This window comes from Erithacus rubecula (genome assembly GCF_903797595.1).
Source record: "Erithacus rubecula genome assembly, contig: scaffold_171_arrow_ctg1, whole genome shotgun sequence".
In the NCBI taxonomy this organism is placed as follows: Eukaryota; Metazoa; Chordata; class Aves; order Passeriformes; family Muscicapidae; genus Erithacus; species Erithacus rubecula.
In genome coordinates, this window is record NW_027636137.1 from 139,452 (window position 1) to 159,836 (window position 20,385).

General features: G+C 46.1%; 1 protein-coding gene across 1 annotated transcript; it reads right to left on the reverse strand.

Moving 5' to 3' along the window:
• Positions 1-9,722: 9,722 nt before the first annotated feature.
• LOC306815613 (heat shock factor protein 5-like) lies at positions 9,723-14,281 on the reverse strand (the record flags this gene model as incomplete). The annotated part of the gene is made up of 4 exons (XM_079332183.1): positions 9,723-9,906; positions 10,544-10,664; positions 11,666-11,844; positions 13,792-14,281. 4 exons carry the CDS (start codon positions 14,279-14,281, stop codon positions 9,836-9,838), a joined length of 861 nt encoding a protein of 286 aa, XP_079188309.1. The 3' UTR covers positions 9,723-9,835.
• Between the last annotated feature and the right edge of the window lie 6,104 nt (positions 14,282-20,385).

Sequence of the window (20,385 nt, forward strand, 5' to 3'; positions counted from 1 at the left end):
CGAATCCTGACACATTATCAGCAGTTGCAGCAGGTATGTGTGGCACCAGACCTGCAGGGACATGGTTACTGCTGAGTGTGGCTCAAGGCTTTTTTAAAGCAAAGGACATCAGATTCTAAACTCTGCAGAAATGTTTGCATGCCCTAATTTTCTTTTGCTTTCTCCTTCACAGGGTAGCCCCAGCTACTCTGAAATGAAGAGTAGGTGCCAGTACCTCCACAAAAAGCTGTCCCATATTCAGAGTCGAATATCTGAATTTGACAAGCAATAAGTGGAGTCCTGGCACCACACATCTGCTTCAGCCATAAAAACCAGTGACATCTGGATTTTTCTTTCAAATTTGAGATTAGGCTTTTAGGATTATATAGGTTAATATAGAACTGTAGTTTACATTGGAACTGAGCAGTTGATTATTTGTTGAAAATGTAGGATTAGATGGAAGAAGTATAGGAAGTTTTAGAAGTAGAAAGAAGTTAGTATTGAACTTGAAAATAAAGAAATTTCACTGTTGATAACTCCTTTGCTCATTTGGACTTGTATGGTATTTAGAGAGGCTTTCATCTGGTCCATTCTTTTCTTCAAGCCTCTTGGTTTATCCTTTGAATTAAAATATTTCAGTACGAGGTGGAAGCCCAGTACCTCTAATATGAAATTGTGCACATTTGAAGAAAGTATTGTGGCAAAATTAAATTTTTTATGATAATAATTATAGATGTGTTTTTGAACTTCATATGAATTTAAACAGTTTGCATTAGGCAGAAGAGGCATTATTAAATTTGTGACAATATTCAGGTGTGAAAATACAGAAATCCTTGAATACTTTCACAGCCCACACATCTCCACCAGGTTCTGCAGAATGGCATCAAATAATGCACAGGTATGGAGACAATGGACTGGTGCTGCACTTATTTGTCAGTGGGCAGAGCTGTGGGAGGCAGGAATTCAAGGTGATTTCAGAACAGGATGAAGAAAGGGAAAGACAACTTCCATCTGGAGACAGAGTGGCACTGCTGTGCTGACCCAGGCAGAACAGGGCACAAGTTTCAAATCAATAGGAAAAAAGAGTTTTCTGGAAGGAAACCATGCTATCTAAGCACTAGTGTTCTTTCCACAGCACATAGAGTTTAGAGCATGAATGTACATCAGATGTAAATATTCCTGTAAAGGGTTAGAAAAAAGTCATTTATCTATGATTATTTCCACAAATATACCCATGAATGAATAAAAAACCTCCACACCTACGTATATCATTAAGCAGGATACTCTGTAGATTCTCACATTAACACTGGCATAATTATGTAGGAGACTTGCAAAGGTTTAAAGATTTTTATTCTCCCTTTTCTTCTTCAAAACCTCCAAAACATGATGAAATTCACTTTTTAAACTTCAGCCTGCTGTGTGCTGAAGCAAGCCATTATTTGCTTACTCATCATCATCTTTTCCCTGTCTGTTAAAGTCACTGATGCATTAATTGTTCATCCAAACTTGAAACAGTTCATGAGGAATTCTGAAGACAAAATTAATGCACTGATTTCAATTGAATTCATGTCCTCTGCCTCTTCAAGCTGAAATACTATTTATTACATGTCAGAATTAAGTCCTGATACCTAATAAATGGGGAAATATAAACTATAGTGACTAGATGACCATGTTTCAAGGGATCATTGCATTTTAGTCTTATTTGGACAAATTAGTGATCCAAGAGAGAAAAGACTGGTCAATTATCAGAGTGGAAGTAGGTGAAAAAGATGTCTAGGTGGGATGCAGTTGGAGGCAAAAATTAAGTATGTGGGAAAATGATTCTATATCAGATGATTTTAACATTACTACATGCATGATCTTCAAACAAACACATGGGGAAAAACTCTCATGACATAAATGTTGGTATTCCATACATTGAAGGAAGGAAGGGGAGAAAGAAAGCATGGAGTTTCCAGGAGTATCCAAATCAAGCACTTTATTCAGCATCACTATGGAATTTTCATTAAGGAAAAACACTAAATGGAGGGCTCATCACCCATTCAATTTTTTACTAACATTCAGTGAAAGAGACTAATCTGAGTGTAAAAGCTTGCATGTTGAAAACATGAGTGTGTTGAGAGATTTTTAAATCTGGCCCAAAGACAATTCACTGTTCAAAATCCAAGTCTAAAACTTTTCAAATTAAATGACCCTGGATGAAGTAGGAAACACAAGTCCTTCCCTTGAACCTTGACTTGCTTCTTCTAGCTCAATCCTGAAAATGGTAAAAGAAGATCCCTCAGAAATCAAATGAGCAGCAGGGTATATCCCTAAAAGGCAGCTGTAGATCTGAAATAACTTGGGAATCAGAGAGACATCAGTGAGCAACTTTTGAGTCAAACTGTTAGTGAAGAACCTTGTTCCAAGGAAAGGACAGTTTTTCTCAAGGAAGTTGAGCAGCAGGATATCGAGGCTCATGGAGCTGGCAGGGATAAAGCAGACAAAGTGGGACATTTGTAGAAATTAACCCTGTGATTCAGTGATCACAGCAGGATGAAGAACCATTCTATCAGACCCTGGGATTAGTAAGAAATGTAGATGCCTCTGTTTATTATATTAGGCCAAGCTGTTCCTTGTCAGGTGGCAGCAGCTGCTCAGCAGAAGGCACAGCTTTAACTCGAGCTCATCACACCTGGAGGCAGCCCTAGAAGTGCTGCACACCTCAGCTGGTGCCAGAGCACAGGGACACCCGGACACCCTCTTGAGACCTGTGTGTGCCATGAACTAAAGGCATCTCCCCAGACCAAGATATCCAATCCAGCACTCAGCACAGATGTCACTGCCAGGGAAGTCTGCATACAGGGAAAAATACAGTCACAAAACCTATTGGGAAATTGATATTATACAAGAAAAATTCAAATTCCGGTACTTTCCTTCATTAATGAATTTATATACTAGCTCTTCTCCTAAAAATGTAGTTAAATAGTGTACACTTTCCATAGCAGTACAATTCTTCATGCATTCACAGCTGGCAGAGCTCTCATACAACTTGTTTTTTCTCTTAAGTGTAAGGAAGGGCTTCGTTCAAATGAACTGTGCTGCTTCCTCTGAAAGATACAAAATCAGTGAAATAATAGGTGCAAAGTCATAGGTTCTTTAAGGCAGGCAACTCCTATCTAATATAAGGATTGTTTACATTTAGCTTCATATGCACTTAAAATTACAGTCATACAATTTTCTTATGTTTGTGAAAATAATTTTAGTGCTCCCAGAAAGTGCACAGTCAAATAAAGCTGAATTGGGATACAAACATGTTGCTCACCATAAAAATGGCCAAACCAAGAACAGCTGCCAGTGATACTTTTCCTACGGTGCTGTTTGGCCCAGGTGTGGATAAAACCAGCATCTGCCCTGCTCAGATCATTCTGGCCCGTTGATCCGAGCCTGTCCCAGAGTGTCACGAACAAGGACATGGAAGTTCAGCAGCCCGTGCTCAGTGCCGTGTGCTCCTCTCAGGGCTCCAAGAGCTCCTCCAGGGACGGGATAAACCCCTGGCAGTGGGACCAGCTCCTGCTGTGCCAGCCAGGCAGCCTTGGATGGTGCTGGGGCAGCAGCCCATGCAGGGCTCGCTCAGTGTCAGCCCCAGGCACTGTGGGCAGTGCTGAACTCTCAGCAAAGCTCTGCTCAGGCTTTGGAGAAGTGCAGGTGATCTGTTGGATTGATCCCTGCAATGCCCAAATTCAGAGTCTGTGGGACAGTCTGGCTGGGTGAGTGAGAGTGATGTTCCCATTTGTCCTGTGGCCTTTTTGGGAACGCTGCCAAGGAGCCTGATGTCTCTTCTGGCCACCTGGAGGCATCTGCACATGCCAGGGAACTGTCAGTGGGGCAGGGTTAATCACGGGTTGTAGACTACTGCAAACAGGGTGGTGTCAAAACCACCTGTGCTAATTCCTCTGTGCTAATGCCTGTGCCCCATAGGAAGAGTCCAACATCTGTGAAAAGCTCCTGCACATTCACAGCAGCCTCAGTAACTGTGTTTGTACAAGCATTCCAGAAAAGCGTGTTTGTAATTTCTCAGCCAGTCTGAAAAGTATTCCAAGGGTTTCTGCAAGCAATCGATTGATCAATCAATCAATATTTTTAAGGTTTAAAGAAAATAAATTAGAGTAAGAATTTGAAACAGTTACATTATGACATCTTACATACATCCCAAATGAATGTCTGCATTAGAATTTTTGAGGAGACAAACTCCTCACGAAACTAGGATAGCTGTATTTTCTCTATAGACAAACACAAGTAACAACACAATCAATAATTCATGTTTTCTTTGCAAGTTACATTAAACACAGCCTAAAAACATATGTGATAAGAAATAATTGTAAGTGGAGTTCTTAAATTACAAACTGCAGCAAATGCCTGTTGTACCTGTCTATGCAGCTCTCTTACCTCATCACTCATTCTGCAAGCTGCAATAAACAGCTGAATGCTCTCAGGAGCTCCAAATTGTTCCTCTTAGCATCCTGATTGGATGGGCAAAAGTAGCATTAAACAATATAATAGAATTCACAGAATTACTAGGTTGGAAGAGACCTTCAAGATCATCAAGTCCAATGCCCTAAGACCCCAACTAGACCATGGCACCAAATGCCACGTCCTGTCTCTTTTTCTAACCACATCCGGGGATGGTGACTCCACCACCTCCCTGGGCAGACCATTCCAATACTTTATCAGTCTTTTCCTAATATCCAGCCTATATCTTCCCTGGCACAGCTTAAGACTGTGTCCTCTTGTTCTGCTGCCTGGTAAAAGAGCCCAAACCCGCCTGACTACAAAAACCTTTCAGGGAGTTGTAAAGAGTGATAAGGTCACCCCTGAGTCTCCTTTTCTCCAGGCTAAACAACCCCAGCTCCCTCAGCCATTCCTCACAGGGCTTGTGCTCCAAGCCCCTCATCAGCCTTATTGCCTCCTCCAGACACGCTCAAGCATCTCAACATCCTCCCTAAACTGAGGGGCCCAGAACTGGAGAACATGATTTTAGACAGTGCTCTTTGGGCTGGTATGGTCAAGAACTGCTTTCCTCAGGAACTAATGGATAATCCCTCTCTAAGCCTCAAGAATTGCAGGATGAGTAAAGCCTGAATGGACAAACTTGCATTTCCCGTGTTACATGGTAATTCTTACATACTCTGAGAAGTGTTGAATAAAGCAGGGAAAAGATACGGGAAAAACATCCTCTCCTGACATGGTCTATGATCTGCAGGTAAGAAAAAAAGTCAGTTTTCAAAATAGAAAAAGAATGTTTGCATTGAGGAATTCCCTAGATCTGCCTGAGAATGTTGCACGTCAGAACAGGCAAGAAAGCAAGATACGGATCCGAAAGAAACTTAGCTTAGAGTTGAGAATAAAAACACAGAAACACATATGACAACTACTAACCCATTTTATACACTCAATGGCTATGACTCAGTAACTTCTTATTCAAGTTGTGCAAGTTTTCATTCATTTTTTTCACATTTATTTTTAAGTAAGTCTGTACAAATAATGTAAGAAAAAGCATGACGTACAGTTAATACTGTCTAAAGAGTGTTGTTAAATACAGGCAGAATCTAATCCTAATGTCAAACCATGTCAAGCATTTTCTGAAGCAATCTGACTTATCTGCTGATAAGCCTCTGACTGGAAGGAAGAATAGATACCAGAACAAATGTAAAAAAGACAGGACTGATATAGCAGAACAAGTGGCATGTGGAAGAGAGAGCACAGCTGGTCAAGATATTCTGGCCTTGGTAGGGTACAGACTATGGAACAAGAAACCACAGCTATGAAGGAAAGAGCTTCATGTGCAGCTATGAGTTTTTTGAAATTACGCGGTTTTGTAAGGCTGCCAAGTAATGGAAACAATAGGCTGATTCTGTAACTGGGGGGAAATTCTGACTTGGTGATGTGACTGCTTGAGAGCTGCGATTGCTTGGGGCTGCAACAGTATATAAGGCTGAGCTGTGAGAACAATCAATGACTTGAATATCTTCAATAACTTCAATAACTTCAACTCTGATTTCGAATCCGACTTCAACTATGATGTCTTTTTGCTCGGGCTTTGGCTTCCAGCTTGGATTACCCTGGCACTGAGCAGTAACTGCAGTGCCAGGAGGGTCCCGTTGGTGGCTCAGGAGCAGCTCCGTTGTCCATCAGCAATGTGCCCGCTCCTCCTGCACGCTGCCGCTCCTTCCCTTGCAGTGCCAGCAGGAGCTGCTCCCTGCCGCCGGCAGCTCCTCTGCCTGCAGTCCCTCCCAGGGCTGCCAGGACAAGCTCCCTCTTGCCTTGAGCCCAGTGCCTGCCTGCACCTTGGACTGGCTTTGCCAGGTCTCTTTTTCAAATGTTTGACTCCCAGACTTCAGCCCCAGCCCATTGGTTATTTCCATCACCAGGTAGATTTACACCATGAACCGTTTTGGTTTTACCTAAGAGGTGAATCATTAACATTGTGCTGCTTTCTTGCACCCAGTGTCCTCTTAAGACCAAGAACTGTTCCTACAGCTTAGTTTGTGGCTATTCTTACACCAGTATATTCCACACTAAAGAAAATCTATCATTTTCCTTACTAAGCTGAGGCTGCATCTTAGTGCAAATATGTGTGAAAAGAGAATAAATATCATAATCCCATTACATTTTTCCTCTCCCCAGCCAGGGTGCTGCCTGAGGGGGTTCTAGACATGGACCACAACTCACAGACAAATAACCTCAGACAGGTTCTATTACCCACAGATTGACAGACCTGTGAGGAATTGGGTGCCACAGCCTGTCATACACTCACCAATGCTTAATGATCACTGAAGATATTGGGAAAACATTGATGTGGTCACTCATCATGGAAATGAGAAGTGCCCCAAAGCCAATTGCAGTTTCAAGGGGAAATTTATTACAGATTGCTATGACTGCGATGCTTATGTACAATGACCAATTTCAAGTCAATGATGGCTACAGAATGGTGCAACTCTGCTGACTCTATAGATAAAGATAGAAAAATCCATTTCAGTTTCCACAATCAAGTATGTTCCATGTCACTAAGTACTGCCTACACACACACACACACACACACACAGATATATATAGATATGTTTGCATATAAAGAACCAAAGATCAATTGAATGATCTGAAAATTCGCAGAGCAGTTCTACACTCAGTGGAGTCCCAGAGTTTTCTCAGCAGGCTTTGCAGGGAGTTCTTAGGAAATGTGTGGCTCTGCTGCCATCCCAAATCTGCGCTTTCCTTGCCCAGCCTGAGTGCACACAGGGCATGTGCTGGGCATGGCTGGAGATTTTCATGGCCAAAATCCCCCAGCATCATCACCTTTACATCTGCTCATTGCTTTGGATAGCACAAATCACACAACACCCATCTCAGCTGGCAAATGCCATTTCTTGCAGATTGTTACAGCTGCACTGCTGATCAACACATACACAAGAATCGATTTCAGTTGAAAAATGTCATTTATTACAAATTGCTACACCCACGCTGACAATACAGAACTATACAGATCTCAGTGAATGTTAAAAAAAGAGATTTATTACATTACTAAACCAATGCTATGAAAAATATACAAATCTCAACTTCAGTTAACAAAAACTGAATTTATTGCCAAACTCTAAATCAACTCACTATATACACAAAGATCACTTAGGTGCTTAACAACTTAATTTATTACATACAACTGTACAGCCCATATAAAAACATGAACATATACACTCCCACTCTAAATAGCCCTACACTAAGAACTCAACAGATAATGTTATACAACTATACTACTCCATACATGTTTAAATAGAATGCATGTGTATGCACATATATATAAATATATAAAACTGTAACAATCTACTGGTCTACATATAGATTAAATATTATATATTATATACTATATGTAAATAGATATATAAACCAAACTCATCAATAATACTAATAGCACTGTACAAATATAAATATCCATGCAACTACATCAATACAAATATACAGCCATACATCTCCACACACATGTAAATACATATACATATAAATAGATCAATATACAAAGAAAAACATAAAAATAGAACATATATACCTATGAAAATACCAATACACCCATTTAAAATTCATATACCGGTAACTGTATAAATACAAATAGATTATCTACACAAATGAAAACCCGGAATATAGAACTAAAGGCAGATATAACAAAATACACATGTATTTATCATACGTTATACAAGTAGCATTTTTGGATACATATATACATATATGGAATTACACATATATGTATATATACACAGTATATCCATTAATATAACAGACATGGAAATATTCCTGTATAAATAGTAACCCACATATGAAAATATCCATATAATTATCCCTCTCTATGTGTAAGTCCATGTATCTTTAAAGAGAACTCAAAATAGAAAATTGGATTCCAGCATCCCCATCTTCAAATCCTCTCCCTCCGTCCCTTCGTCCCGTGCAGAGCAGCTCTCCTGGACAGGGACAGCAGATGGGACATCTGGGAAGCAAAGAGAACACTGAGTCAGGAGCAGGGCCTTTCCCTTGGCAGCACCTGCACTTCCATCAGGGAAGAGAAAATCTCAGAGCCCCTCCAGGATTGCTGGAAAGCAGCAGCAGGCCGAGGGGCCAGGGTGTGGCGAGCGCAGCGCGGCGGGACTGTCCCGCAGCCCCGGCACAGCCGGCACAGCTCCCGGGCCCTGCCGGCACAGCTGCCTTGCCCCAGGACAGCCCCTGTGCCGGCCGGGGCAGCTGCGCCGAGCAGCCCCAGCACGGGCAGGGCCGCTCCTGCCCCTGTGCCGGGCACTGCCCACGGCCACAGCCCACGGCACCCTCACCCCACCCTGCCCCACCGGCCCTGGGGCCTCACCAGCCTCTGTGCCAGCAGCAGCTCCTGCTCACTGCTCTTGCTCGGGGCCTTTGGCTTCTCCCTGCTGGCTCCTGTCACTCCTCCTGCTGTCTTCAATGTCTTCACTGCAGCTGTGGCAAAAACGGAGCCTCAGGAATTGGTTCCAAGGCCCGGCAGAGCTGCAGTCCCGGACCCCTCTGTGCTCCCTGCTGGCCCCTCCATCCCCTCAGCCCCGCCATGCTCTCGGCAAACCCCGAGTCCCCTTCAGTTTCTTCAGACCCCACAGTCCTCTCACCCCCTCAGTCCCTTCTGACCCATCCCATCCCCTTAGACCCGTCACCCCCTCAGCCTGTGCCACTTCCCTGTCCCCTCAGTGCCACCATTGCCCTCAGCTGCCCCACACCCTCAGCCCCAGCAGCACCTCAAGGTCACCGTCCCTTCAGTGCCAGCGCCCCCTCAGCCCCTCAGCCCCTCAGTCTCACCGTCCCTCAGCAGCTCCTCAGGGGACTCTGCCTGGGGCCAGCGGCAGCTGCCACCGCTCCAGGGACACCCGGGGCTGGAACTGCTGCTCCGCCCGGCCCGGCCCCAGCTCGGACCAGCACAGCAACAGGGGACAGAGGACACAGGGGAAAAACAAGAGATGGAAAAGGAATCAGAGAGGGGAAACACCTTAAAAATGCAGCCTAGCCCTACACAGCTCAATCTGTGGATCTAAATTCCGTTTACCTTTAACTAAAGAAATATGTATAAATATAGATATAAATATAAATATAAATATAGATATAAATATAAATATAAATATAAATATAAATATTTAACTAATAATTATTAAAATGTATTGCTACTAATAAAAATAATAACATATATATATTAATATTACCCTATACATATATAAATGTAAATCTGAAAATCTATAAAAGTAACTACATGGATATAAAAATATAACTATGGAAGTCTATAAATGTATCTATAAACAGAGGGGTTCCACCTGCCCGATGGTCACAGGCTCTCCCCCGGTTTCTCCCTGGCACGCAGGGCAGCCCTCCTGGCAAGGTAGATCAGATGGATATCTGGGAAGCAAAGGGAACACCCAGTCAATATTGGCCTCCGTCCATCTTTCCCTTTGGAAGTTACTGTCCTTCTGTCAAAGACTGTAAGAGATGGCCTGGAAGGCAGACTCTCAATTGGGAATTTCAGGCCTGCTCTTTAAAGAGCTGGAATCCTTCCAAGTTTTCAAAACATTTGATCTTTTGAAGTTTCCCAATAAACTCACAGCACTCGCAGTGCAAATGGCTCCCATGAGAGCTTGAAACACACAGTCCCAGCTCCCACAAAGAAGCCCAGCCTTGTTCTTTCTCTGTGCTGACAGAGAGACCTCAGTCCTCACTGAAATGGCTGAAACTGAAGGGTGCTGTGAGCTGAGTTATGAATCCAAATTGGGATACCCAGCTTGGTGACACAAATCCCACAAGGTCAGGTTTATTCCTGGCTCTCTTGCCACACCAGAGGACTCAGTGTCAGAGCCTCTGGAGAAGCGAGGAGGGCAGGGCTTGGGGAGGTTGTCTCAGTGCAGGATTTGAACTAAAGGCATGGGAAGCACCAACCCTGCAGACAAGAACTCAACTCTTCTGATCTCCCTGCCTGTCAGAGGCAGGCTCAGAGCAGCCCTCTCACATCTCTCTAAACCAATGGGGGCTCTGTCCTTACCAAGCTCCTCGGGTTCCTGGGAACTGTTCCCAGAGCTCTCAGTGCCAGGCAAACCTCCCTCTGCTGCAGCGTTGTTCACAGGCTCCCCTTCTGAAGGCTCAGAGGCAACATTAATATTCCCCTTGAAAGAGAAACAGAAAGAAATAAACCCTTCTCACCAGCTACACAATACATCTGGTCCAACAACTCCGTGGCTCACATACCTAATCTCTTGTTCCTAACAAGAAATCTGGGCCACAAACACCTTCAAAAGTCAGATTTGACTCCTCCAACATGGTCCAAAAGCTGTCAAAGCTGACAATGCTGAATGTGGGGGTGACACTGAACACATGGATGGCTGCTAAGGAAGGAGTCCTGCCAGTTCCTGGATCAGGGAGGTGCTCCTCCCTCCACAGCCCTGTGCAGAACAGTCTCATCCAGGCTGCAGCTTTGCAGAGACTGCATGGGAACACACATCTCTTCCCATACAGATGCCCAACAGCAAGGTGATTGAGCTCTGGAACATGGAGAGCAAGACTGGGCATTTTGCCCAGCTAAGGATTTCCCAGATAGAAACTGGACTGCAGGCACCACCTTACTGAGAGGACAAGAAAGCTGCAGCTCCAGCCCATCCCCAAACATGGCTCTGGGAGCACCTACACACACGGCAGGGCTCACACAGCAGCAGCAGCTGCAGCCCAGCCCTTGCTTTGCCTTGGCCTTCCAACACAAAAGAGGCAGAGCCCACATCTGCTGCTGCAACAGAGGCACCTCTCACATGCCCCTCCCTGCATGGGACACTTTGCCTTCAGTGCCATTCTCCAAACACTCTTCTCTTCTTTCCCATCAAACAAAGACTGGTAGAATGCACAAAGCTTTCACTTCCTCATCACAAATGGCCCCACAGGAGGAATTCTTCCCAGGAAAAGGAGCACTCAAACTTGGCCAACACAGGCTCACACCTCTCATCCTCACTCAGGGGAGTGATTTTCTCATTCCTCTTCTTTTAGAAACCTTACTTTACCAAGAAAATCCTTCCCTGTCCATTCACAACTGAATTCAAGAAGCCTTTGCTTCTCAGCCAAGTAACAACTTTCAAAAGCTCTCAGTCAGTCCCCTTTCATCCCTGTTCAGCAGAGTTACCTGAGCAGAGGGAGACCTTTCAGGCGGGGAGGACGAAAGCATCTCCTCCAGTGTCTCAAGCACCATGTCCAGATCCAAGGGGGGCAATTCCTCTTCCCCAGGAGTATCCCAGAGCCACCTGGGGGCTCTCCATGGTGCATAACCAGCATAGCCAGCTGGAGCACTGGGGGCTGAAGTGCCTGGAGTGGCTGCAAGAGTTCAAACACATTGGTCAGGCTCCAGAATGTGGCTTTGGGACACGGAGCTCTATGCTGCCTTGGATCAAACACCACAGGAAGCACACAGCAACCTCAATTCCAGAAACGTACTCAAACTTCCCAGGGAATTGGGAGAGTGAGTTCTCCCTCTTAAAAATCTTTCTTCTAAATTATGTGTATGTATATGAAAGGATGGATTTTAAAATTGATCTACATATACACAAAAGCACTTTATAATCACTGCCTTTTCTATCTCCCCATCAGCTTTTGGAGTTGGTGGCTTTGCAGTTTCTCATAATAACAGACCACAGAAAGCGGATTCACCCAGGAAGAGCCCACACCTGCAGACACACATCCTAAACTTAAACTGTGAGTTTCTTCTAAAAAGTATCCTTGTGGGTGAGGCTGAATTCTATAGCTGCAGCTGCTCCAGGGATGCACAGAGCTCATGGAATTTTAATAACATTATCTGAAGGAGAGACAACCTGCAAACTCTCAATATCCCATCAGGGTCCTAGTTTGACTTCATTCCAAAAAAGAGTTTACCTGACACTGACCAGTCGTGGACAAAGGTTATTTGCCTTGCCCTTGCACCCCTACAGAGAGGCTGTCTGGAAAATGCAAAGAACCCACTCCAAAACGGCAGCAAGGACAGAAAAAGCAGATTGAGATTAATTTTGTTGTCATGGTTGTATTTCCTAGCACACTTGACATTTCTACCTGACTTGCACTTGAGATCAACCCATGACAGAGCACAGCAGGAAAATATTTCAGTCAATTTTCATGATTGTTCTGAAAAGCAAGGATAGAAACTCTTCCCCTACCTGATGGCCAGTAGGATGGCAAGTGCTGCTCAGGAAATGTGCAGCTGCTGCTCTCTGGAACTGTCACCAAAGTGCTTTGGTGGTTCACGGGACCTCGTGGAATGACAGGCTCAGGCTGGAATTGAAATGTGTCTGTGCCTGGCTCCACTGATGAAGCCCCAAGAGGTCCAGAGGTGACAAACTCTTCCTCAGGAGGTTCTGGGGAAGCCTCACACACTTGAGCAGCTGCACTCATCCTGGAGGGGCCTGGAGGCACCTCTGAATCCCCAGGTGAGGCAGCACTGTTGGCTGGGCTGTGCTGCTCTGAAGATTTGCAGCTGCTGCCCTCTCGAAGGGCCCTGCAGGCAGCTTCAGGGTCGATGCGAACCAGCGGAATGGTGAGCTTGCGCAGATTAAATTTGCGGATGAGCTCCCTTGATGGTTCCACTGGTGAAGCCCCAGAAAGTCCAGAGGAGGCACAGACTTTCTTGGCAGCTGGTGGGGAAGCCTCAGACTCCTGAGCACCTGCACATCCCCTGGAAGGGCCTGGATGCAGCTCTGAATCCTCCCGTGAGGCAGCAGCAGCAGCAGCAGCAGCAGCGAGGTTCTGGCCTGAGGGAGCTGTGCAGCAGTGAGGGAAGAAGAAAGGAAGCAAAGGGAAGGCTGGGTCACTATTGGGCTTTGCATGGCCTTCGGCAGCAACTGTACTTTTGCCAGGGAAGAGAAAAACTCCCATCCTCCCAAGCAGAGTGAGAAAGAAGTAATGAAAGAAAAAAACATGTTCTGGGGCCATTCAACACAGTTCCTTGCCTGCTTAACTCTCCCCTATTGGTTCAACTGTCTTGGAAAACTGTCCTGCTGCCATTCCTTGGCAGGAAGCAACTGCCAGAAACCCAGCTGCCAGGTCTCTTCCCTTCTATTCCAAAGGACCAGGAGGCTCCCTCCCGCTGGGTCTGACCACGACCGAGCCCTCGGCTCACACGCACTCACGGAGAGCTCCCCAAGCATCCCAGGGCCGGGCACGGAGCAGCACCAGCCCCGGCGCCGCTCCTGCCCCTGTGCCGGCCCCTGCCCACGGCCACAGCCCACGGCACCCTTGGCGCCCGCAGCTCGCAGCCCGTCTCACCGGCTCTGGGGGGCTGCCCGGCACAGCAGGCGGGCAGCGGCCGCTCCGTGTGCGGCTGCTGGAAGCGGCCGGGCTGCCGGCTGCGCACCTCCAGCCCCGCCGCCAGCCGCTGCCTGTTGGCCCTGGTCAGGCGCTGGATGCGGAGCAGCAGCTCGGGGCGGTCGCGCACGAAGTTGGCATTCGTGTAGTGGAGCCAGCCGCCGGCATCGCCCGGCACCTTGTGGAAGCCGTAGAGGTTCAGCTGGCGCACGAAGCTGCCGAAGTGCGTGGCTTGGAAGGAGTCCGGGCCCGGCCCCGCCCCTTCGCCGCCCGCTCCGTGGGCGCCGCCCGGGCTGAGCAGCTCCCGCTCCAGCAGGGAGCGGTCGATGAGCAGCCCCTGGCCCCGGCTGTCCCAGCGCACGGAGCGGACGCGGGGGCTGTTCGCCAGGCGCCACAGCTTGGCGGGGAAGGCGCCGGCGTTGAGCGCGGCGGGCAGCGGCAGCTCCGCCATGGCGCCGATCGCCGAGTGCGGCCACAACGCCCGCGGCGCGCGGCCTGAGGGGGGCGCTGCGCTCGGCCCCGCGCGGGCCGGGCTCGGGTGGGTCGCGAGCAGAGTTCCCGCTGGGAGCGGACAAGGCCGGACGGGAGAGGGCAAAGGAAAAGAGACACTGCACACATTCTCTGGGCCCCTTTCCCAGCCAGCTGGCTGCTGCTGTCTCACTGCCTCTGCCTGTCTGCGGCAGATTTGGCACATTTCTCATTCTGTGGAGATGGAAGCAGCAGCAGGAAGGGGCAGCAATTCTGTCAGCATTTCCATCAGAGCTAAAGTCCTGCCGCCTGGAAGGATGTTGCTTTACCCGAGGGATTAATGGATTACAGTGACAGTGAACTCACACTGCTGTCTTCACCAAGGGGTTTTGCATTTTTCTTTCCTTTTATTCTCTTTTTTTCCACAATCAGGGGAGAGTTAGAATGTAAAATCCCTCCCACAGCCAAGTCTTTTCAATATAATCCAACAAAGTTGATCTTGCAATGACCTGCTTAGTGTCACTTATTTTTTTTATTTAAATAGTCTCTTGAAAGGGAAACAGTTTTCAGAACATAAAAAAATAGACCTGTTTCTTCCATCTCTTTTAATTCTACTGGTTTTTTATGTCTTTATATGGTTTAACAATGAGGGCTCAAGTGGTGGAATATTTGTATATTTGGTGGAATGGCAGGAGCTCATCCCACACACACAGTGGATATTTTCCTTACATCCAGCCTGTCTTGAGTTCTGGCTGACTCTGCCTTCTCTTGCCTCCTCCCAGGTCCTTTGTGAGGAGCCCAGCCCTGTCCCTGCAGCCGCTGCCCTGTGGGTGACGTGCTGGCACAGGGATTGTTGCTCTCATCACATTCTGGAGCATCTTTTGGAGTGAGTGTTTTTCAAGGTGCCCTGTCATCTTTTCCTCTGTGTGCTGGCTTTCTCACAAAAATTGAAACCCACTACCCAGAAAATCTCTTCCCATTTCATCTTACACAGCTTCAGACAGAGCCTGAATTAGGAATGCTCCTCCTCGCTGGGATGGTGTTTGTCTTTCTTTAAACACAGTGTAACAAACCTCACAAAAATTGTCCCAGCAACTGAATTACAAGGAAATTTCTAATGAGGAGGCCAAAAGGAGAAGACAGGAGTTCAGAAAAGAAGGGACATCTCTCTTCATGTTGCATGGCCCTTATTTCCCTCATGTCCATTTATGTGCTGCTTCATCCAGAAAAGCCTCTTTCTTCAGGCCTCCTTTGCACTCTCTGTGGGTCATTGCAGTCAGTTGTTTTCGTTGGCTGCTCAGGAAAATTTTCACTAAGCAGAACCCCACATGTCACACAGTTTTGTAGCCTAGTGAGGTCAAACATTCACAGTCCAAATTATATTTTAATCAATAATGGCCAACATTAAAAATCCAATTTTTTCTAAGTAGTGCTTAGAGAAAGCATTCCTGAAATTGTGCCCCCTCACTACTTCAAAACAAACTAAGCAAAGAAAATAAATAATTTAAATTGTGGATTGATACAGTGTGCTGATAAGAGAACTAACCTGGAAAAGTCTGGAATTTATTAATGGCCTACCATGGAGGATATTCAGGTGCATGCTGTGTACAGGACAATTCTACTGCTCCACACTTTTGAGTAGTTCTCAGAAATATTCCTAATAAAGAAGACATTGGTAATTCTGTGCAGATAACAGAACTGAGATCTGCAGATGCACACATGTGCAAGTTCTCTGTAATACAAGAAAACATACTGGAATTTGTGAACAGGTGCTATTCCACCATTACTTGAAATTGCACTGCAGCATAACACCACCACAAATCCCAGCTATTCATCTTTGTGCATCACTGAACATTAACATTTCCCAAATATCTTTTTCAAGAGCACCTGTGCTCTGTAATTTTATGGTAACACAATGAAGAATATGACAGATTTAGTTTCATGCATCTTCCTAAATTCTCATTTATTATCTGTAGTAATTAGACTATTGTTTACCTGCTCTATTTTTGTAGAGGATGTAATTGCAAAGTGAATTTAAAGCACGCTTGGCTTATCATTCTGCTGAAACCCAAACAGGCTTTCCTTTGCTAAAAATAGCTGAAATTGTTCTTTATGTAGCAAATTCAATCAAACTATGCAAACATAAACACCAGATTAAAATTTCTACATGTGCAAGAATACATATGTAAAATGAGCCCATGGAAATGGAAGTTATATCTTGTCAGTGAAAGGCAATACAAGATTTCAGTCTTACCACCAGCAACACTCTATTCCAGAAGAGCAACCAGTGAAAGTGCTGAAATATTTGCTCTCTGTGATCATCTGTAACCAGGCAGGTGTTCTCACAGCTGTCTACAGCATCTGTCTCACTTTAATCATTTGATTGATATTTCAAGAGGAGAAAAATATCTCTTGAAAAAGATCTGTATTTTGAGTGTATACCAAGATAGAAAAGCTTGTGCCTTCAAAAACCACAACTAAATTACACTTGATATAACCCAGCTGGAAAATTTAACAAGTCCCATTAGATCTCTACTGCTCTGTAGGTAGATGCTGCTACATTGCATCAGGAGTCTTCTGACTTTACTAGGGGAGAGAAATGCTCTATTGCTACTGAAATTCACTTTCTTTGAAGTCAGCTGGGTTAACAATAGAAATATTTTCCCAAAGCCAGTGCTGCTGCTAACGATGCAGCAATGTGTGATCTGCACACATATTATGGGTTTGGAGGAGAGCTTGGTGCTGTGGGAAAGCTGGTGAGAACACATTTGGGGTTTGCTCCTGAAAAGTCCTAAGCACAGCCACAGCAATTTCAGTGGAAGTTGAGAAGGCTCACAGCCTTTACACAAAGGAAGGGCTTCCTGTAAGGCTTTCCTTGCCTCTATTTGTTTAATCCCCCAATGCAGCATTTTTCTATGACATTTCTCTTCTGACATTAATTCTCCATCCTGGCACTTGCTTTAAGGAAAATGTTGGTGTAGTATGACAGGACTGGAGTCCTGAGTTCAGATCTCATGGCACTATGGATGGGTCACTTTCTTTTCATCAAATTATACCACAGTCATTTTAGAATTAATCTGATAGTGAGTTGCTGAGTCCATGGACATCCTTTGCATGGATATCTCAAGAGAACTGGGTCCTAAAACCTTTATTGATCTCCTGTAGGCATGCATATGCTGTTGGATGTATTCAAGAGCATGGAAATACCATTGCTAAATTGCTTTCAAGGCACTTTATTGCAGCAATTATACTTGAGCCTATAATACCCAGATAAAAGGAAAAGTAGAATAACCTCTAAATGGCCAAGGAAAGAATTACATTCATTACTGAGTGCTCTATGCAGCTCACTTAGAAATATGACAGGAGTTGCCACAGAGCACACCAAGACCTTCTTGAATTACTGTTCTTTCCAAGGACTTTGTAATAAACTTTTGGCATGCATATAATTAATCCCTTCTATTGAAATGATAAAGTTTTTATTTGTTGCTTTTCTTAGTCAAATATAAACCTGGGGGAACTTGGGAAATAACAGGGTTTGCATGTAGCAAAAGCTGTATCTACTTCTGATGCCTTGTGATTATTTAATGGTTCACTTGTGTGGAATATGATCTTTACTACAGATCTGATAAAAAAACAATTAGATATCAATATTTTTATAATATGTGTTTTAAAGGCAGGATAATTCTATTATGCTTTTTTGCCTGGCAGTAACAAAGTGTCCTTCAAATCTCATTTCTGAATATAAACTGAACCATGATTTTCAGGGTCTTCTATTACTGTCCAGTAATACATTACACAAAAGTTCAATTCAGGAAATGTTTCTAAGTACAAAAAAATTATTTGAAAGTATTTTTCCCCAATATACCTTATACTATATAGTACAGGTGCACAACCCAAACTGCAGCCCCCCCCCTGGACAGAGCAAAAATCCCAGAGGTGGATTTTTGAGGTGATTCCCCAAATACAAAACAAAAAAAAAAAAAACAAACACTAAACACAAAAAAAAGGAAAAAAAACAAAGAAACCACACCAACCCAAAAAAAGCCCACAAAATCTCAAATCTCCCCCCAAAAACCCCCAGAAAATTCATAAAAACTGCCTCAAAACCAACCCCCTCCAAAAATCCTGAAAAAATACCCAAAACACTAAAAACATAAAGAAGTATTTTTAAAATTCCTGAAGAATGCCATGAAAGAATCTTAAAAACATTCCACAAAACCCCACTTTAAACACACCCAAAAACGCCAAAGCCCCCCAAAGGCTCCCAAAAAATATTATAAATCCTTGAAAAAAAACCTCAAAACCACCCACAAAATAGAAATAAAATCCACAAAAAATCCCAAAAAACCTAAAAAATTTGAACAAAAACTTGAAAAAAATCCCTAAAAACATACTGAAAACCCACCTTATAAATGCAGTTATAGGGTAGGGTTAGCTGTGTAGGAGCACGCAGGGGAAGACAGAAGTAAAAGAGGGGAAGGAAGCATTGGGAGAGAAGTATAGAAAAAAAAGAAAGAAACAAAAACAAAAATAAAAACAAAAATAAAAACAAAAACAAAAACAAAAAGACAGTCGGAACCGCCCACGCGCATCGTCGAGGAGCAAATGGCGCCGCTGGACTCTCCCCGCCGTTTAAATCGCCTCAGCCCCGCCCCGCGCATGCGCTCTGGGTCCCCGCGCACCTGTGCAGGCCCCGCCCCCGGGCCCCGCCCCGCCCGCGCGCTTTAATTGCGGCAGAGCCGCTCCCACCCCGCTCCATCCGGGAATGCTCCTCCCGGGCTGGAGCGGGATCCTCGCCCGGAGCGCTGCGCCGAGTCCAGCCCAGGGACTGCTCCCGGTGCTGCGTGGAGCCCGAGGTGCTCAGGTGGTACCAGGGGCCGGTTCTGGGTTTTGGCGGTGTCCGCTGGGGGTTCGGAGCGGTGCCGCCTCTCCCCGGGCCGGCAGGGTGCGGATCGCGGGATCGGGGCCGGGATCGGGATCGGGATCGCCGCGGGCAGCAGGAGCCGCCCCGGGACGGGCGCTGGGGCCGAGCCCGGCGCTGCCGCTCCTGCTCCGGCCGCAGCGTCCATGGGACTCCGGGCACGATCCCGCTGCGGCCGCGGGGAGCCGGGGCTCTGCCGGGAACCGCGCCCGGGAGAACGGCGGCGGAATCTCCTCGTGCAGGCGCTGGATCGTGGCTGGAACCGGCCGGGGCACGGGGAGCGCCGTGCCAACCCTGGGAGCCCCAAATCCCGCCGCTCCCGGTGCCCCCATCCCGCGGGGGTGCAAAGTCCCCGCAGTCCTCAGCGGAGAGCAGCGCCCGGCTCCCCCTTCCCCGTGTCCGCACAGCCCCGGGGCTCCTGCCCGCCGCACCCCTGCGGAACGAGCGGGGCTGGATCACGGGAGGAGCCGCTCAGCCGGGGCCGGGCACGGTTCCACTCGGGCTGCTTCTCCAACACCTGCCAGCTGAGATGCTCCCCCTCCCCCTTGCTCTGCAACTCAAAAATGCTCTGCAATGGTAAAACCTCTTCTCTTAAAATTCAGCTGAGAACTTTCCTATTTATTTCCAGATTACAGACTATATTTGGGTTGAGAGGGATCCTAAAAATGTGACTCTCAAGTACATGGTATGTTTGAGAATTGAGCTCACAACCTTAGCATTACCAGGACCCTGCTCCAACTGACTGAGCTACTCTATGGGTTATGAGCATGAACCTCCCAAGGATGGGAATTCTTGGCACCAGCAAAACAACTGCAGCTCCTCTTCTGCTAAAGCTGCTTTACACACCAACCCCTGCCATGGCTGTAGGGTAGAACAGGCTGGTAACCAACATGACAGCACCAAACTCTTCCCATAACCCTGATTTTCCTGGCCTTTCTAGGATTTCTCCAGCACGTGAATTTGCTCTTGCAATGTCCCTTTGCATGGAGAAATGAGCAGAACACATCCTGAGGCTTCCCTTGCTGCATGACCAAAGTTCCTCAGGAGAGTGGCAGAGGGCATTTCCTGCAGGTGAGCGTTGTCAAAATGATGGCAGCTGCTGAAGCTGGGGCTGTTTTTGTGGCCCAGAGCTGCACAGAGGCCTCAGTGTCTCCTGCTCGTTGCCA